Source organism: Cardiocondyla obscurior, linkage group LG12, assembly GCF_019399895.1.
Source record: "Cardiocondyla obscurior isolate alpha-2009 linkage group LG12, Cobs3.1, whole genome shotgun sequence".
In the NCBI taxonomy this organism is placed as follows: Eukaryota; Metazoa; Arthropoda; class Insecta; order Hymenoptera; family Formicidae; genus Cardiocondyla; species Cardiocondyla obscurior.
In genome coordinates, this window is record NC_091875.1 from 2,740,327 (window position 1) to 2,755,048 (window position 14,722).

Here is a 14,722-nt window from a genome sequence, read left to right on the forward strand (position 1 = left end):
ACTACATGAATAAAATCTAATTGACCTGACCTACAGTTAAAAGGTTTTACAGTTGCACGTTCCTTAATTTTTTAATTATCTTAATTAACTTCCAACTACTGTCAACTGGAAGCCAAAACAAATTTATTTTAATTTCAAAAAAATGTGCTACGAACCGCTCGCCAACAAATTGAAGTAGTAATGGTCAATTGATACCAAATTAGAAGTCTTATTTTTTAATAGCACGTTACAAATTAAATTTAATTAGATTTTTATAGTGTGCCGTCGGCGAATTAATTAAAGTAGTAATGAATCAACCGATGTCAGTGAAACATTCCATTTTTCAGCATTTAAAAGGACGAAAGGTGTTTAAAGCACCACGTAAGAAATACATTCCCAGTTTGTTGCCGAAAATTGTTAAATATAAAACAGTTTTCTAGAAAGAAATAAAAATAAATGATGCACGCTCTGTGATATCCAATATATACATAAAATATATAATAAATTTATGTTGCATACACATATACATATATATAAAATTTGTTATGATAAGATCTACAGGTTCATGACCGCTCTTTTTACAGCTTTCTCCTTGTTCCTTTGGATTTTCTGCTTATGTTCGACATTTTTAGAAGCGTCTCTGAAGAACTTAACTCCTTCCCGTTCTTCAAGAATGCGTTGCATGTACATCATGCCGTGTAAATTAAAGCCAACGGTATCCTGAAATATATAGCTTGTTAATTCATCAGATACATATTAATACATACTCTTGAATAACACATATAGTCAATGAACGAGTTTTTTTTTTTACCCGTAAAGCAGAGATTTTTTCTATAGCAAGTTTTTTTACGATCTCTAACGTGGGTAAAAGATTTTGATTGGCCACTATCGGACCATGATGTGCTTGCACCAAACATAAAGCCAATCTGGCGAATAGCTCAGTATTGTAATCGCTTTCTAACAAGCTAGGAAGCCTCTGAAGAATATCGCACGCCGCAGAATATGGCAATAAAAATAAAGTCTCCTCCAATTCACTAAAATGTACAAGATTCAAGTTACGTTTATGCTTTTATATAAAGTGTTATTACATGACCGCGTTTTACCTTGCCCTAACTCGCTTAAAAGTTTCCAATAAAAAGTCTTCTGTGGTCGTGCAATTGTAAGCCTGCATCAATATAGGAAGAGCTGGCGCCTTGTCAGTAACTTTATTCAATTCTGCTTCATATTGAGTGCATATTTCTAGGCATTCTAGTATTAACTCAGCCTTAAAAAATAAATATATAAAATAAGTATAAAAATATATTTTAATATTTTATGCTATAAATAGTGTAAATTATATGTATTTCAATAATTTGACTTACAGCCTTCTCACTGCTAACAGTTTTTCTAGAAGGTAACGCCTGCTGCTTTTGTCCTAATACCGCAGTACTTTCTCCAGTAACTAATTCATTCTCCTGTTCTTCCCTCTCTTCTTCCGCTTCGTCTTGTAATACTAAAGGTTCATCAGTTTTCTCGTACAATCTAACTGCTCTATCAGAACCGCACGATGCAACATAAATCCCGTTTGGTGAAACGCAACAACTCCAACTTTCTCCAGCATGACCCTACCAAATTTATAATCGAATACACATAATAAATATTGTAATTGAGTTACCGATATGTGATACCACATAATATTTAACAAAATACAATACTTGTAGTGTGGTAATTTTTTGAAATATGTCAGCATCCCATTGTTTAATTCGACCATCTTTACCAGAGGTAAAAAAGTAATGAGTTCCAGGTACAAAGGTGAGACCTGTTACAGAATCGTCATGTGCGAATATAGACTTGTGGCAATCGCCAAAATCCAAACCCCAGATTTTGACGTTACGATCAGCAGAACCGGTTGCTATAAGCGCGGAATCGCTGGATATATCCATGCATAATACTGGTAATTTGTGTCCATAAAGTGATACAAAAAACTGTAATAAAAGTATAACATTATAAAAGAATAACGTTTAAGATATAAATATGTAACTTAAAATAATTGTGATACCTTAAATGTGTCGAAAAAGAAGATTTTAATGGTACAATCCAATAGGGAAACGGCCACAAATCTGCTATTCGGGCTTATTCTTACGCACAGTACGGTTTCTTCAAGTTTAAGTGTCTTTACATGCAAGACAGAAAGAACTTTTGCTTTTATTTGATTGTCAGGATCGTGAATAAGTTCAAAATTCCAAAATTTTACTGTTTGATCCCCACCACCGCTGGCAACTCCTTTCTATTTGCAAAAATGTTTTAATAAATTGTAACTTTTAAACTGGTCATTACAATATTTTTAATAATAAAATATTACCAAGTCGGGAAATAACGTAACGCTCCAAAGTTCTTTCGAATGTGCCGACACTTCCTCTAAAATATCGCCAGATGCAATGTCTATAATGATCATTTTTCCATCCTTTAGACCAACAATCAGATGCCTGTCACCTGGCACAAATGTTACCGTCAATGCGTAACCACATTGTACTGTGCGTAAACAAGATAGCGTCGGTCTGAAAATTTACTAGTAAATCTCTCTATTACGTATTTATTTCTTATTATTATATATTAAAAAAAACATTTTACCTATTCCATAATTTGACAGAATCTCCGCTAACTGTAACAAATGCCAAATTGTCGGAGCTAAAACAGATAGCTCGAACGTCTGTACGATGTCCGTGTGCTGTTATTGAACGCAAACGCTTTATTTCGGGATTTTTCTCCTCAATGTGCAAAGAATGCAATTCAATTGAATTATTATTAACTCCAACACATACCTGTTAAAAATACGTAAAATAAAATATAACGCCAAAATTAAAACCATTTTAAATTTGTCTTATACTATCATACTAACTCGGAGTTCATTTTCTTTGCCTATAACTAAATCCAGTCCTTTAACTTTTCCAGATACTTGAACGACAGGCAAACGTAGTATTTCATCTGTTAGAGCTGGGGCACTTGACAATTCTTTTTCCGCGTCATTACCTTCCCTATTGATGACAAAGAAAATAATGTACATTGTTTTAATTACATATATTTTACTAAAACTTACTTCTGAGATTTTCGTCTTTCTTTCTTCAGTCTTCTAGTAAATTTATCTTTTATCATATCATCAGATAACAAATAAAATAGTTCTATAGAATTTCCTACTCCATAGCATCCAAAAACTTTACATGTAGGGTCAACTTCTAATGAAACAAGTCGGCCACGTGCAGCTCTTAGTATGCTTCCTATTTTTTCACATTTTACAGGATATTTCTATAAAATAATGTTTATGTAATTTTATTATTTTAAAAATAACTGTAAAGATAAATTGAATCGTAATTAATGCATACCATATCTGTATCCACACTTTCTTCATTTTCTTCATTAATATTTGATTCAATAGCAGCAGCCAATTCTATATTTTTGTTATCGAGAAAAGTTATTTTCCATACACGTAATTCCATATCATTACATCCTGTTATTAAGTACCGATCATTGTTCATTAAGGCAAGACTCCAAACCTATTCATATTTAATCAGTAATATAACAATTTAAAATGACTAATAAAAATAAATAAGTAACTTACTTCTGATTTGTGCCCAACAAGAGTTTTAAAGTTATGTTCTGTATCCAAATCCCAGAATTTCACAAATGTATCTTTGCTGGAGCTAATAATAATGTTGTGTTTTTTCATAAACACCAATTTAGTTATAACATCTTTATGTCCACTCAACCGACATATTCCAGTTTCTGCTATGATATCCCAAACGATAATATCTGTGTCCTATTACACAAAAAAAGCTTTAATACTCAAGATTTTGTTACATTTGTAAAAAGATTAATTTTTTAATTAATTAATACCTTAGAGCCAGTAGCTAGTCTATGTCCCAGGGTATCATATGCCAATGTCGTTATTTCAGACTTGTGTCCCACGAATATGCTAATGATTTCACCGCTATTTAAATCAAACGTTTTCACCACTCCATCCGCATAACCAACGGCGATGTGCTTTTTATCGGGTGATGCCGCGAGTTGAGTCACACATACTTTTTCTCCGGATAACACTCGAGCCTAAAAGCATTACGTTCGTAAAATATCAATCGTTTCTACTAAGTTTCTTGATCTCTCATTTCTTTCGTTTACCTTCTCTCCAAGTCGCAGGTCCCAAATGTACACGTGCTCGCAGGCAGCAGCAGCTACGAATCGACCTTCCTGGCCGTCCAGCTTTATAAAAACGACGTTGCATCGAGAACTTGCGATTATATTTGCATTACCTGCCGGCACGTATTTCAGATACTGCTTGGTCAAGCCCATTTTGCTCGAAACTTAAGCGTCTAAAAAATAACAGCCAAGAACGACATACAGTTAAACGAAGACTGGAGATTAAATATACTGTTCATTATGAATAAGTAACTCAAACTCACGTCTTTTATTAATTAGTACAACGATTAAACGTGGATATACATACATTGTTATATATATTACGCGAATTCTGTGTAGAGTTGAACGTTCCAAACGCACGTGCGGAAACCTAACCTGCACGGACTATTAGCGGTTGTTCAACGAACAACAGCTCAATGAGCATTTGCTGCGCATGTGTGAGAAAACCCGTCCCGTCTATCACACTGACACCCATAAATGCATTTATAACCTTCAAAACCGTTTTGTGAGCTTTGGAGATTGACCAAGATCGACTGAATTCTTTAAGAAGGTGTAATCGATATTATTTATTTTTCAAACTTTTGTTCTGAAGGTAAAAAAACATTAAATGAGTATATTTTTATTAAAATCTGTGATGAGGATCGTAAATTAACATTTACTATCCATTTTTGTAGAGTTGCTGTTATGCTGTCACAGTGCTATAGGCACTTATCTTAATTTTGATACGATTTATCAATTTGGAACATAATTGGCGATCGAGAAATGGCATCGAACACGGAGAATCTTCAGAAATTAGAAGAAGAGGCAATAGCCAGGGGTACAAAGTATGTTGCAAATCTTTTGCAGAGGCCAGGTCAGCTGGAAAAAATTGACATGTACAAGCGTAGGATAGGAAGAAAGAAGGCTTCTGTTGAGACAATGCTAAAAACTGCAATGCAAAGCCAGCTGGATGGGGTTCGGGTTGGCTTTGAGCAGTTGCAGAGCTCATTGGAAAGTATTGGCACTATTAAAGACTATCTGGACAACATTGATCAACTTTTGAATTCTGTATTGAAACTTAGTTCTAGATTGCAATCAGTACAGGAAGAAAACATGCGTCATTCTCAATATGTCATTGCAAAAGAAAATCTGAAACATATTTTCACTGTTCCTGAAAGTGTGGAAAAAACAAAGCAATGGATAAATGAGGGTAAGCTGCTGCATGCACATCAAAGCCTGATGGATCTCGAGTCTTCCAGAGATGAGCTGTTGTATGAACTTCATAAATTGCCAAATCAATCACCTGCAGATACAATTATGCTGAAAGCATATTTTGAGGATGTGGAAATGCTGTCACAGCTTATGGAGAAGCAGATAAGGCTAGTATTGAGTCGAACTTTAAACACAGTTAGAAAAGAGCCCACTGTTATAGTGACACCTTTGAGAATTATAGAAAGAGAAGAGAAAGCAGATCAATTTGCCATTCAAAGACACAAGCAAAGTGGATTTATGGCACCAGGTAGGCCCAAGAAATGGAAGGAAATGGCAATGAAAATATTGGAAAAGTCAGTTGCCAATAGAATTGAAGGAACTCAGGTGGAGGAGAGGGCAGATAACAAAATGTGGCTGGTTAGGTATTTAGAATTGACAAGACTTCTCATCCTTGAAGACTTGAGAGTAGTAAAGACTTTGTGCAGACCGTGCTTTCCACCCTGGTATGACATAGTAAGGACTTTTGTCAAAATGTATCATACAAGTTTGTCTCAGCATTTAAAGGAAATAATCACCGGTGGGCTAGAAGGAAATGAATATGTTTCTTTGCTGGCTTGGATTATGAACACTTATACAGGGCCAGAGTTAATGCAGCACCCAGAGTTGAATATTGACACATCTGATATTGGTCCTCTACTTAGTCCTGAGATGATAAACGATCTTCAGGAAAAATACTTGAGGAATATGTGTCAGAATTATGAAGACTGGATGAGAAAGACACTGGAGACAGAAAAACTTGACTGGAGGAGTGGTATTTTACCTGAAAGCAGTACTCAGGAGCTGTATTATCATACTGCAGCGCCAGTTATCATATTCCAGATGATTGATCAAAATCTTCAGGTAACAAAGACTATCAGTTCTGACTTGACAGCACAAGCTTTGGTCCTGTGTATCGAACAAGTAATTAAATATGGAGCCATGTACAGACAAGCAATACTAGAATTCAAGACAAAACACTTTGAAGATAGAAGTCAGGTACCCTACTTCACTCATCATATGATTACGATAGTTAATAATTGTATACAGTTTACCGAGCTGGCGCAACAGATGAAGCAGCTTTATTGGGTGCCCAATACTACCGGTGATGCTACAGTGAAGTTTGAGACCCTGTTGGCAAATTATCAACACTTGAGAAACGAAGCCGCGACTATTTTGCTACAAGAATCTTTTCTGGATCTAGAGCTACATTTCCAAGATCTGATTACACCTAAGTGGCTGTCGTCGCCGATTCCAGTGGAAACCATTTGTGTTACCTTGGAGGATTATTTTCAAGATTACAATCATCTAAGTCCCAAGAACTTCGAGTATGTCATTACCGAGGCACAAAATCTTATCGCGAAGCGTTATATATCCGCGATGCTGCAGAGAAAAATATCACTGAAAACCTATGACGAATGTCTAACGTGCACATCAAAAATAATGACAGAGGCAGACAAACTGAGAAATTTTTTCGACAGAATTGCACCAAAAATCGGGAACTTTAATTCGCCGTTTGAAATCATAAAACGCCTTGCCGAAGTGTTGAGATGTGAGGACGCGGAAATACTTTCTCTCGATTTACACTCGTTGGTCGAAAAATATCCTGACATGACGGAGGATCATCTCATTAGATTGCTCGGCTTAAGAGGTGACATATCACGGGCAGAGGCCCGAGGGAAAGTCTCGTACATTATGGAGGCTCAAAGAAACCGGAAACCTATGCAATCCATGGCGAACAGTATATTTAAACAGATAGTTATACAGGACAGTTTTCTCGGCTGGAAGCCTTGAGACTGGAAAAGGAATTTTTACCAGACGAAAATATGGAATGCACACAGCTTCTCTACATAGCACTGCATTACTTCTAAATTAAATTTATTTATCTGTCTTTTTTTTTTAGTACTAGAAGAAACCATGCGCGAGCTTCGCGTTGTAGAGTTGTAAAGTTTTGCCGGTGACTGTAACATAAAAAAAAAATATTAATGTAGACATGCCAATTAGTTAATAAAATTAATAAAAAAAAAGGTAAAGGTTTTTTTTTTTAATAAAGATTTTTATTAAAAAAATTAATGCTTACCTAGAAATTGCCCTGCCGACAGCTTTTTATTTATCGAACCGATTTTGAATCTCTTGTTTTGCTTACTTAAAATTGTCAACTAACAATTAATTCTATAATATATTTTATAAAATACTTCTATAATTATGTCTATAATATTTTTGTTGCTTCGTGTAACAAATAAAAAAATTTTTTTTATTGAGAATTAGAGAGATATCTATAAAGGAGTTTTATGTGTGTGTGTGTGTGTATATCCTCCACAGAACAGATACACTTGGAAATGAATATATAGAGATTACAAAATAGCCGGCTTTGTTGACAATTATTGATAAATTTTTCAATTTATAATAGAATCTCAGATAAGTGCAAGCTCGAAGAAAATAAGCACGATCATGCAACAAACTATTATAGGAGATTTTACTGTCTTTATACAGGTAATTAAAATGTCAATAATATGAATGTTACATAACCTTAAAATTTATATTTAGAGAAAATAAATTCTAAATTTTTTTTTTAGCAATGAAGAGATCGTATTAATTAAAAACGGAGAATCATATATTGTCGTCTAAATATTTGTAGTAATTATGCTGCTGATAATATTCTTAATATTGTTTGTTTGTACGGGAGCGAAACATGCTGATGTGGATCCACTGAAAACAATTATATGGGGTCCAGGATTAAAGCCAGCCGAAGTTACAATGCGTGCGAGATATTTCTTTGTTCAACTCGTTGATTCGCATGGAAGAAAGTTAGTATTGTTAGGCAACTATACAAAAATTAATAACGATGCGTTTATATAAGAATATTAATATGGAACAACCTGTATAAGTTATCTGATTTACATAATATTCGATTGTATTGTTTCTAGTTTGACAAAATCTCCAGGTGAGAATATAATCTCTGGGCAGGTACATGGAGAATCTTTCAATGGTGCCGCGTGTCGTGTATGGATCCAGAATTTTGATTGTAAAGATGGGAGTTTCATTGTGCGCTATAAAGTTTTTAATACTTGTTTCAATGTTAAGATTAAAGTAAAAATTAAAGAAAAATATTTGCCACTATCCTCTTCAGAAATCAAAGGTATAAAAATTTATTTTTCTTGCGCATAATCTTTTGATTCTAATAAAAGTTTTTCAGGTCCTGTTTATGAAGAAGAATGTTACTGCCCTAATCCGTCAATCATTGACTGGCTAGATCATTATCAATGTCAAAATCATTCTCAAATACATCATGATCTCTCTCCATTTTCAAATATCGATTTTGATGAAATACGTCAAAGTATCATTAAAAGATACGATCGGCCAACGAGTGTCAGCATTTGTCATTATGTGTTAAAATCTAACAGAGTATGTTACATTATCGTATATATCTTATTATATTTAGTTATAAATTTTAATTTAAACTAAATTAAATTAGATTTATAGGCAATGTTACGGCCAGTATGTTGGCTTTAAAATATTTATGGATGCTGTATTGTTGTCACTGGCGCGCAAAGTGACACTGCCAGATATTGAATTTTTTACAAATCTGGGTGACTGGCCACTTGTTCCTGATTCAGGCCAGCTATACCCCATTTTTTCATGGTGTGGATCTGAAAAGACAAAAGATATTGTTATGCCTACATATGATATCACAGAATCATCTCTGGAAGGAATGGGAAGGTATAGCATGCTTTAATAATATTAATAATCTTAGCTGTTGTTTTGTTTGCAATATGATATGCCTGAAAAATAGGGTAATGCTAGACACACTCTCCGTACAAGGTAATGGACTGCCATGGGAAAACAAAACTGAGCAATTATTTTGGCGCGGACGCGACTCCAGAAGAGAACGCCTTGACTTAATAGATATTTCAAGAAAACATCCAGAACTTTTTAACGTTTCCATTACTAATTTCTTCTTCTTTAGAGATGAAATAAATAAATATGGACCTGCACAAAATCATGTATCATTTTTCAACTTTTTTAAGGTAAATAATGAAAATTATACTTTATTGTAATGCATAAAATTAATAAGCCAGATATTTTTTTTTTTTTTTTATTAAAAAAATTTTTTTTTTTAGTATAAGTACCAGTTGAATATTGATGGCACAGTGGCAGCTTATCGATTCCCGTATTTACTCGCTGGAGATTCTTTAGTGTTTAAGCAAGAATCTAAGTATTATGAATTTTTCTACAAAAATCTTATACCTGGAGTACATTACGTTCCTGTAAAAAGTGATTTGTCGGATCTCGTCGAAAAAATCATGTGGGCGAAGGAGCACGACGGGGATGGATTAAAAATTGTCAAATCTGCCAGACAATTTGTCAGACATAATTTATTACCACATGACATATTATGTTACTATACAGTTTTATTTTATGTACGGGAAAAAAAAATTCTATTTTATATATATATATTTTTTTAGGTATATATCCTTGTCAAATAATGCAATTTTATATTTCAGGAATGGAGTAAACGCTTAAAGAGTAAAGTTGAAGTACTAAATAACATGGAAGAAGTACCACAACCGAGGCATTCTTGTCAATGTCATTTTAGAAATTCAAACCTTAGAGACGAATTGTAATCTTTAACATCCTTTTCAATCATTTTCGATGATGATTTAATGTAATAAAGATTTAACAGATCCACGTTGCCATACAAGTATCGTCTATCACGTATACACATTTGCTCACTAACATTTTATACCTAATTGCTAATTTCAAAAATAAAAAGAAATATTTCGAACTTGAAAAACGGATGGTTGTCTAATATTTAATAAATCTTTTCTTTTACAGTGCTTGTACAACCTGTTAGCTATATTTAAATATTATTTAATAATTTCTTATTTAATCTAAAATCATTTGAGAGCTTAAGTAAGATATTTCATCATTTGTACAGTTATCAACATCTTCGAAAAATATAGGATAAATACAAGGTAAGTTGCGAGATTTGATATTTTCATTCAAATTGTACCGAATTATACTGTAAATAATATCTAATACATCAAAACTTTACAATTGTGGTCATATATGTATATATATATATATTAATTCTGAAATTAAATTTGCTTTATATTAATTAAAAAAAAAAAATTGGAACAAACATTTACATGGTATATTCTTACATATGGCATTTGTACCATTGCATAGTTGCATAATTCTTTGACTTTCAATTTGTTCATGCTTTAGTTATTTTAATAAAAATTTACGTATGTATTTGTAATAAAAATATAATTTGAGGCTTATTACCTTTACTGTACGCAAAGTAGTAAAAATGTAAAAAAAATATACAATTTAAAAAAATAAACACAATAAGTTTGTGATACTTATATTTTTTAGCTTGTAAAAATAATACAAAACAAATTATATCTTTGTTGATAGTATCTATACGTGTTATAATTTTTCGTATTAGAAGACTCGCCACAAGAGTTAAAAGCCATTTGGAATATTTTGGCATATTTCTTTCACCGAGATCTATAGCTAAAAATAAAAAGATTCATTATTCTATCGTATATAAGTATTTAACGTAAAACAAAATTATATATAAAGTAGTTATATCATCACACATTAAAAAATATGTAAATATTAAGAATCAAAAAACACTTTAAATAATCTGAATCCAATTAGGAGTTTTTTAAAGCATCTTCTATAATTTATATATAATTTTGCCCTAAGTTTTTTTTTTTTTTGCCAATCTTAACACAAGACTAAGTTAAATTAAATTCTTTACTTAGTTCTTTAATCTGATCTCATCCTTTATGCTGAACCCTTTATATTCAAATATGCATATTAATATAAATATTCACAATATCTAAATAAATATTGTGAATTGACCTAAAAGTATATTAATTAATGTATGTCAAATAGCAGATATAAGATTTTCTGCGACGACGGCGGTTAGCATACGTGATTTCCTGGCGGTCACGTACGCTAGCCGCCGTCGTCGTAGCAAATGTCATATCTGCCTTTCAGTGTACTCACATAAGAAAGTAATAAAGAAACAAAAATATTCACGAAATTGTACCAATTTAAATTTTACGTATATTTAAGAGTTATTAATGTATTTTATTGTGTAGGTGGCTGATAACCGTAACCTCCATATTGGTTAGGCGGAGGTGGTCCTTGTGGTCCAGGTGGAGGAGGCATGTGTCCCCCAGGTGGTCGAGGAGGATATTGAGGATATCCTTGTCCTGCTGGTGGTGGGGGATAACTCTGAGGAGGATACTGAGGATGTCCATAGTGCTGTCCCCCTTGTGGCGGATGAGGACTATAAATCTGTAATTCGGTATATATTAAATTTTTAATATTAAGAGATACAGTAGTGTCTATAAAAAACATTGAATAAAAATACACAAATTATAAAAAATTCTATTACACACCTGTGGTTGCCCTCCTGGAGTTGGTGCATATGTTTGCGTTGTAGTCGGTCCATAGGTAGGTTGTTGTTGAGGGCCCGGCGGTGGAGCAGGACCTTGCGGTACACCAGACGGCGGTTGAAATCCACTCGGAGCTGGACTCTGAGACGGTTGTTGTTGTGTCTGCGGAGCTGTTTGCGACTGCTGCTGAGATTGTTGTGGAGGTTGATGGGGTGATTGATGGGTGGGTGGTTGATGGGATGACTGATGAGTTGGCTGGTGAGGTGGCTGATGCGGGGTGTGCGGTGGTTGATGTGGTGGTGGTGGGTGCTGGGGGTGCGATGTCGGATGTGGTGCTTGATGAACGGGATATCCAGAAGGGGCCGGTGGCACTGGGGGTGCATAACTTCCACCCTGTGACGTCGGTGGTGGACCGCTATTCGGCGGATACGTCTGCGTTGAGGCAGACGGTGTGCTTGTCGGTTGACTGCTTTGGGCGTATGTATTACCACCGGTCGCGGAGGACGTGCTAAATGGTGGAGATGTAGAGGCAGGACCATACTGCGTCGCGCCAGGACCTGGACTTGGTTGGCTAACATAATTAGGTTGTGGACCCGCGTTTTGCTGAGATCCAGGTTGTGGGGGTTGAGTCGCGCTAGTGGTGGGAGGTGGTGGGTAATTTTGCGGTGGGACATTATTCGCGTACGTTTGTGAAGAAGGAGGAGGATAACTTCCGGGCTGTCCAGCCGCGTATGCGTTTTGAGGTGGCGCTTGGGACGGAGGCTGTTGATAATTTGGTTGTGGACTAGGACTGCCATATTGTCCTGGTTGTTGTTGCTGACTACCTGATGAAAAATTTTGCTGCGAAGCGTTTGAAGGTGGATAGCCTTGTTGATTTGGCGGTGGTGGCCCATATCCAGAAGGTGGTTGAGGAGTGCCTGGAGGCGGGTAACCACCTGGTTGTGGACCATAACTGTTCACTGTAGTTGGAGGACCATAATTTGGCTGTGTTGCTGCACTGTATCCTTGCTGCTGAGAAGCATTTGGTGGTCCGTATTGGTTTGGTTGGCCAGGAGTATAAGCAGATCCTTGTGGACCTTGGTAATTTGAGCCAGGATTCTGCCCAGTGTATTGAGTAGGATAACCTTGCTGAGAAGGTTGTTGAGGATAACCTTGAGGACCTCTATACTGTTGCGGACCTGGTGCAGCTGGAGGCCCTATAAGTGTTAAAAAACTGATATAATTTGATAATAATTTATGTTAGAGACATTACAATTGTCCAAGCTAGATTAGTATATAATTAGTTATTAAATTAATTTAAATTAGAATAAAAAAAAACTTTTTATTAATTAAAACTTTAAATTAAAAAATAACATACTATTTATTGCAGGGCCTTGGCCAGGCATCACAGGTCCACGATATCCTTGTGCCATTGGCTGGCCTTGATTAAATGTGGACATTGGCATTGTTGGCTGTGTATTTGGTGGCATTTCACCCCCAGGACCAGCTGCACCACCTGGACCACTTGGAAGCCCTTGTGGATTCATCATGCCATGTTGAGGCCCATTAGAAATACCTTGAGGTAGCTTAAAGCAAAATAATAATTAAAATTTATAACTATAAACATTCTATTTAATACTAATACTAATTATGTTAAATAGAATACTTAAAAAATAAAGTTTTATTATATTTTACATGTTTTGTGTTAAGATCTATTACTTACAGGTAATAAAGTTTGAAGATTCTGGTTTACATCAGCAATAGATGCTAGATATACCAGATTACGATGTAACATTTGTTGATACCTAAAAAATATTTTTAACAAATTAGAATATTACATAGGATACTTAAAAATGTATAACTGCTGGATCAAAACTCTTACTGTATGCATTCCTGTGCCTTGCCCTTGTTTTGATACTCCTGAATCATCTGTATAAGCTGGCTGTTCTCGTCGAGCATCTAAAAAAAAAAAAAAAAAAAAAAAAAATATAACAAACACGCATACGTAACTATTCAGAATGCTGACAAAATATATGTCACATCATGGCTTTTGGTCATAAACAAAGTATGACAGGCACAAGTTTTTTTACACTTTCTTCTACAAAAAGACTGCTAATTCTTTACCTTTTGTATCTGAGCAGGGTTTGGAGGTGGCCTGCCGCGTTGCGCGAAGGTCACGGACATCTTCGAAGCGACAACTCGTCACGACGTGAAGCAGATCTCACCGGGAAGGATCAGATCGTTCTCCGAAAGGCGTTAGTCCTTTGTCACGAACCACGCTATCGTAGGGAGTTACCTGGAAATACCTTAAAGCGTGGTGCGTCCATCTCGTTGTATTTTCAGTGCGCGTTTCCGCGGTGCTTCGAGGCGCGAGATTATTCGCGCGGGACCGCCGGGAACGTCGCGGGGATCTTTTTTTTTTCGCGCCCGATCTTTGCGTTATGACACACGCGCGCGTGTATATATGTATATATGTATATCTAACCACAAACCAGTCGTGCGTGTAGCGTATTTTTGCAGGAGCGTAGCTGACGCGTGTGGCGATTATCGTCAATTACCTCGCAAAGTGCATCCAGTTTCCGAGTTGAGTGACACGAGAGATCGGACAGCTTCTGAAACAGGCTTGGGGTAGCAGCGTTACGCAGCGGCATACCCGCAAACTAGCCGGACCGGATGTTACGAACCGCGAATATGAATAGAGGCGGAAAGTCTTCGTAGGTTGATTTTATGTTAAATTAGAAACTGGATACACGATAAACTGCATAATTGCACAAAAGCTCTTTGCGAGCAATTTTCTTTTCACCAATTTAAATTTACGAAAATTACGATTGATAGCGTCATAAAGAAATTAGATCCTCGAAACGATGTAATATGCCAAATGCATACGCATTATTGACTGCAAGAAAAAGCGTGCAAGATTAGTTCTCACGTCTTTAAATGTCAATTAAAAA

The 14,722-nt window shown here is 35.4% G+C and overlaps 4 protein-coding genes across 7 annotated transcripts; 2 read left to right on the plus strand and 2 right to left on the minus strand.

Annotated features, from left to right (window-relative positions):
• Window positions 1-455: 455 nt before the first annotated feature.
• On the minus strand, window positions 456-4,565 carry LOC139106892 (WD repeat-containing protein 3). 2 transcript variants are annotated; one of them, XM_070663949.1, is made up of 15 exons: window positions 4,457-4,565; window positions 4,132-4,322; window positions 3,850-4,059; window positions 3,575-3,772; window positions 3,339-3,509; window positions 3,056-3,261; window positions 2,858-2,993; window positions 2,590-2,780; window positions 2,321-2,516; window positions 2,018-2,245; window positions 1,674-1,943; window positions 1,341-1,583; window positions 1,083-1,243; window positions 791-1,013; window positions 456-699 (listed from the first exon to the last, which is right to left on the minus strand). In XM_070663949.1, exons 2-15 carry the CDS (start codon window positions 4,300-4,302, stop codon window positions 535-537), a joined length of 2,769 nt encoding a protein of 922 aa, XP_070520050.1. In that variant the 5' UTR covers window positions 4,303-4,322; window positions 4,457-4,565; the 3' UTR covers window positions 456-534. The 2 variants fall into 2 exon arrangements, with proteins under 2 accessions (XP_070520050.1, XP_070520049.1); XM_070663948.1 differs by having other exon boundaries at window positions 4,413-4,538.
• Window positions 4,566-4,601: 36 nt separating this feature from the next.
• Sec6 (Exocyst complex component Sec6) lies at window positions 4,602-7,409 on the plus strand. The gene is made up of 2 exons (XM_070663958.1): window positions 4,602-4,741; window positions 4,824-7,409. Exon 2 carries the CDS (start codon window positions 4,912-4,914, stop codon window positions 7,168-7,170), a length of 2,259 nt encoding a protein of 752 aa, XP_070520059.1. The 5' UTR covers window positions 4,602-4,741; window positions 4,824-4,911; the 3' UTR covers window positions 7,171-7,409.
• A 183-nt stretch (window positions 7,410-7,592) lies between these two features.
• On the plus strand, window positions 7,593-10,656 carry LOC139106900 (protein O-glucosyltransferase 2). Its single transcript, XM_070663970.1, has 8 exons — window positions 7,593-7,869; window positions 7,953-8,183; window positions 8,304-8,515; window positions 8,573-8,781; window positions 8,852-9,096; window positions 9,170-9,404; window positions 9,498-9,797; window positions 9,882-10,656. Exons 2-8 carry the CDS (start codon window positions 8,020-8,022, stop codon window positions 9,999-10,001), a joined length of 1,485 nt encoding a protein of 494 aa, XP_070520071.1. The 5' UTR covers window positions 7,593-7,869; window positions 7,953-8,019; the 3' UTR covers window positions 10,002-10,656.
• A 72-nt stretch (window positions 10,657-10,728) lies between these two features.
• Window positions 10,729-14,429, minus strand: LOC139106896 (basic salivary proline-rich protein 2). Of its 3 annotated transcripts, none has more exons than XM_070663963.1 (7): window positions 14,330-14,429; window positions 13,896-14,067; window positions 13,654-13,730; window positions 13,495-13,576; window positions 13,150-13,357; window positions 11,796-12,988; window positions 10,729-11,691 (listed from the first exon to the last, which is right to left on the minus strand). In XM_070663963.1, exons 2-7 carry the CDS (start codon window positions 13,953-13,955, stop codon window positions 11,482-11,484), a joined length of 1,830 nt encoding a protein of 609 aa, XP_070520064.1. In that variant the 5' UTR covers window positions 13,956-14,067; window positions 14,330-14,429; the 3' UTR covers window positions 10,729-11,481. The 3 variants fall into 3 exon arrangements, with proteins under 3 accessions (XP_070520064.1, XP_070520065.1, XP_070520063.1); XM_070663964.1 differs by having other exon boundaries at window positions 14,264-14,339; XM_070663962.1 differs by lacking the exon at window positions 14,330-14,429 and having other exon boundaries at window positions 13,896-14,251.
• Between the last annotated feature and the right edge of the window lie 293 nt (window positions 14,430-14,722).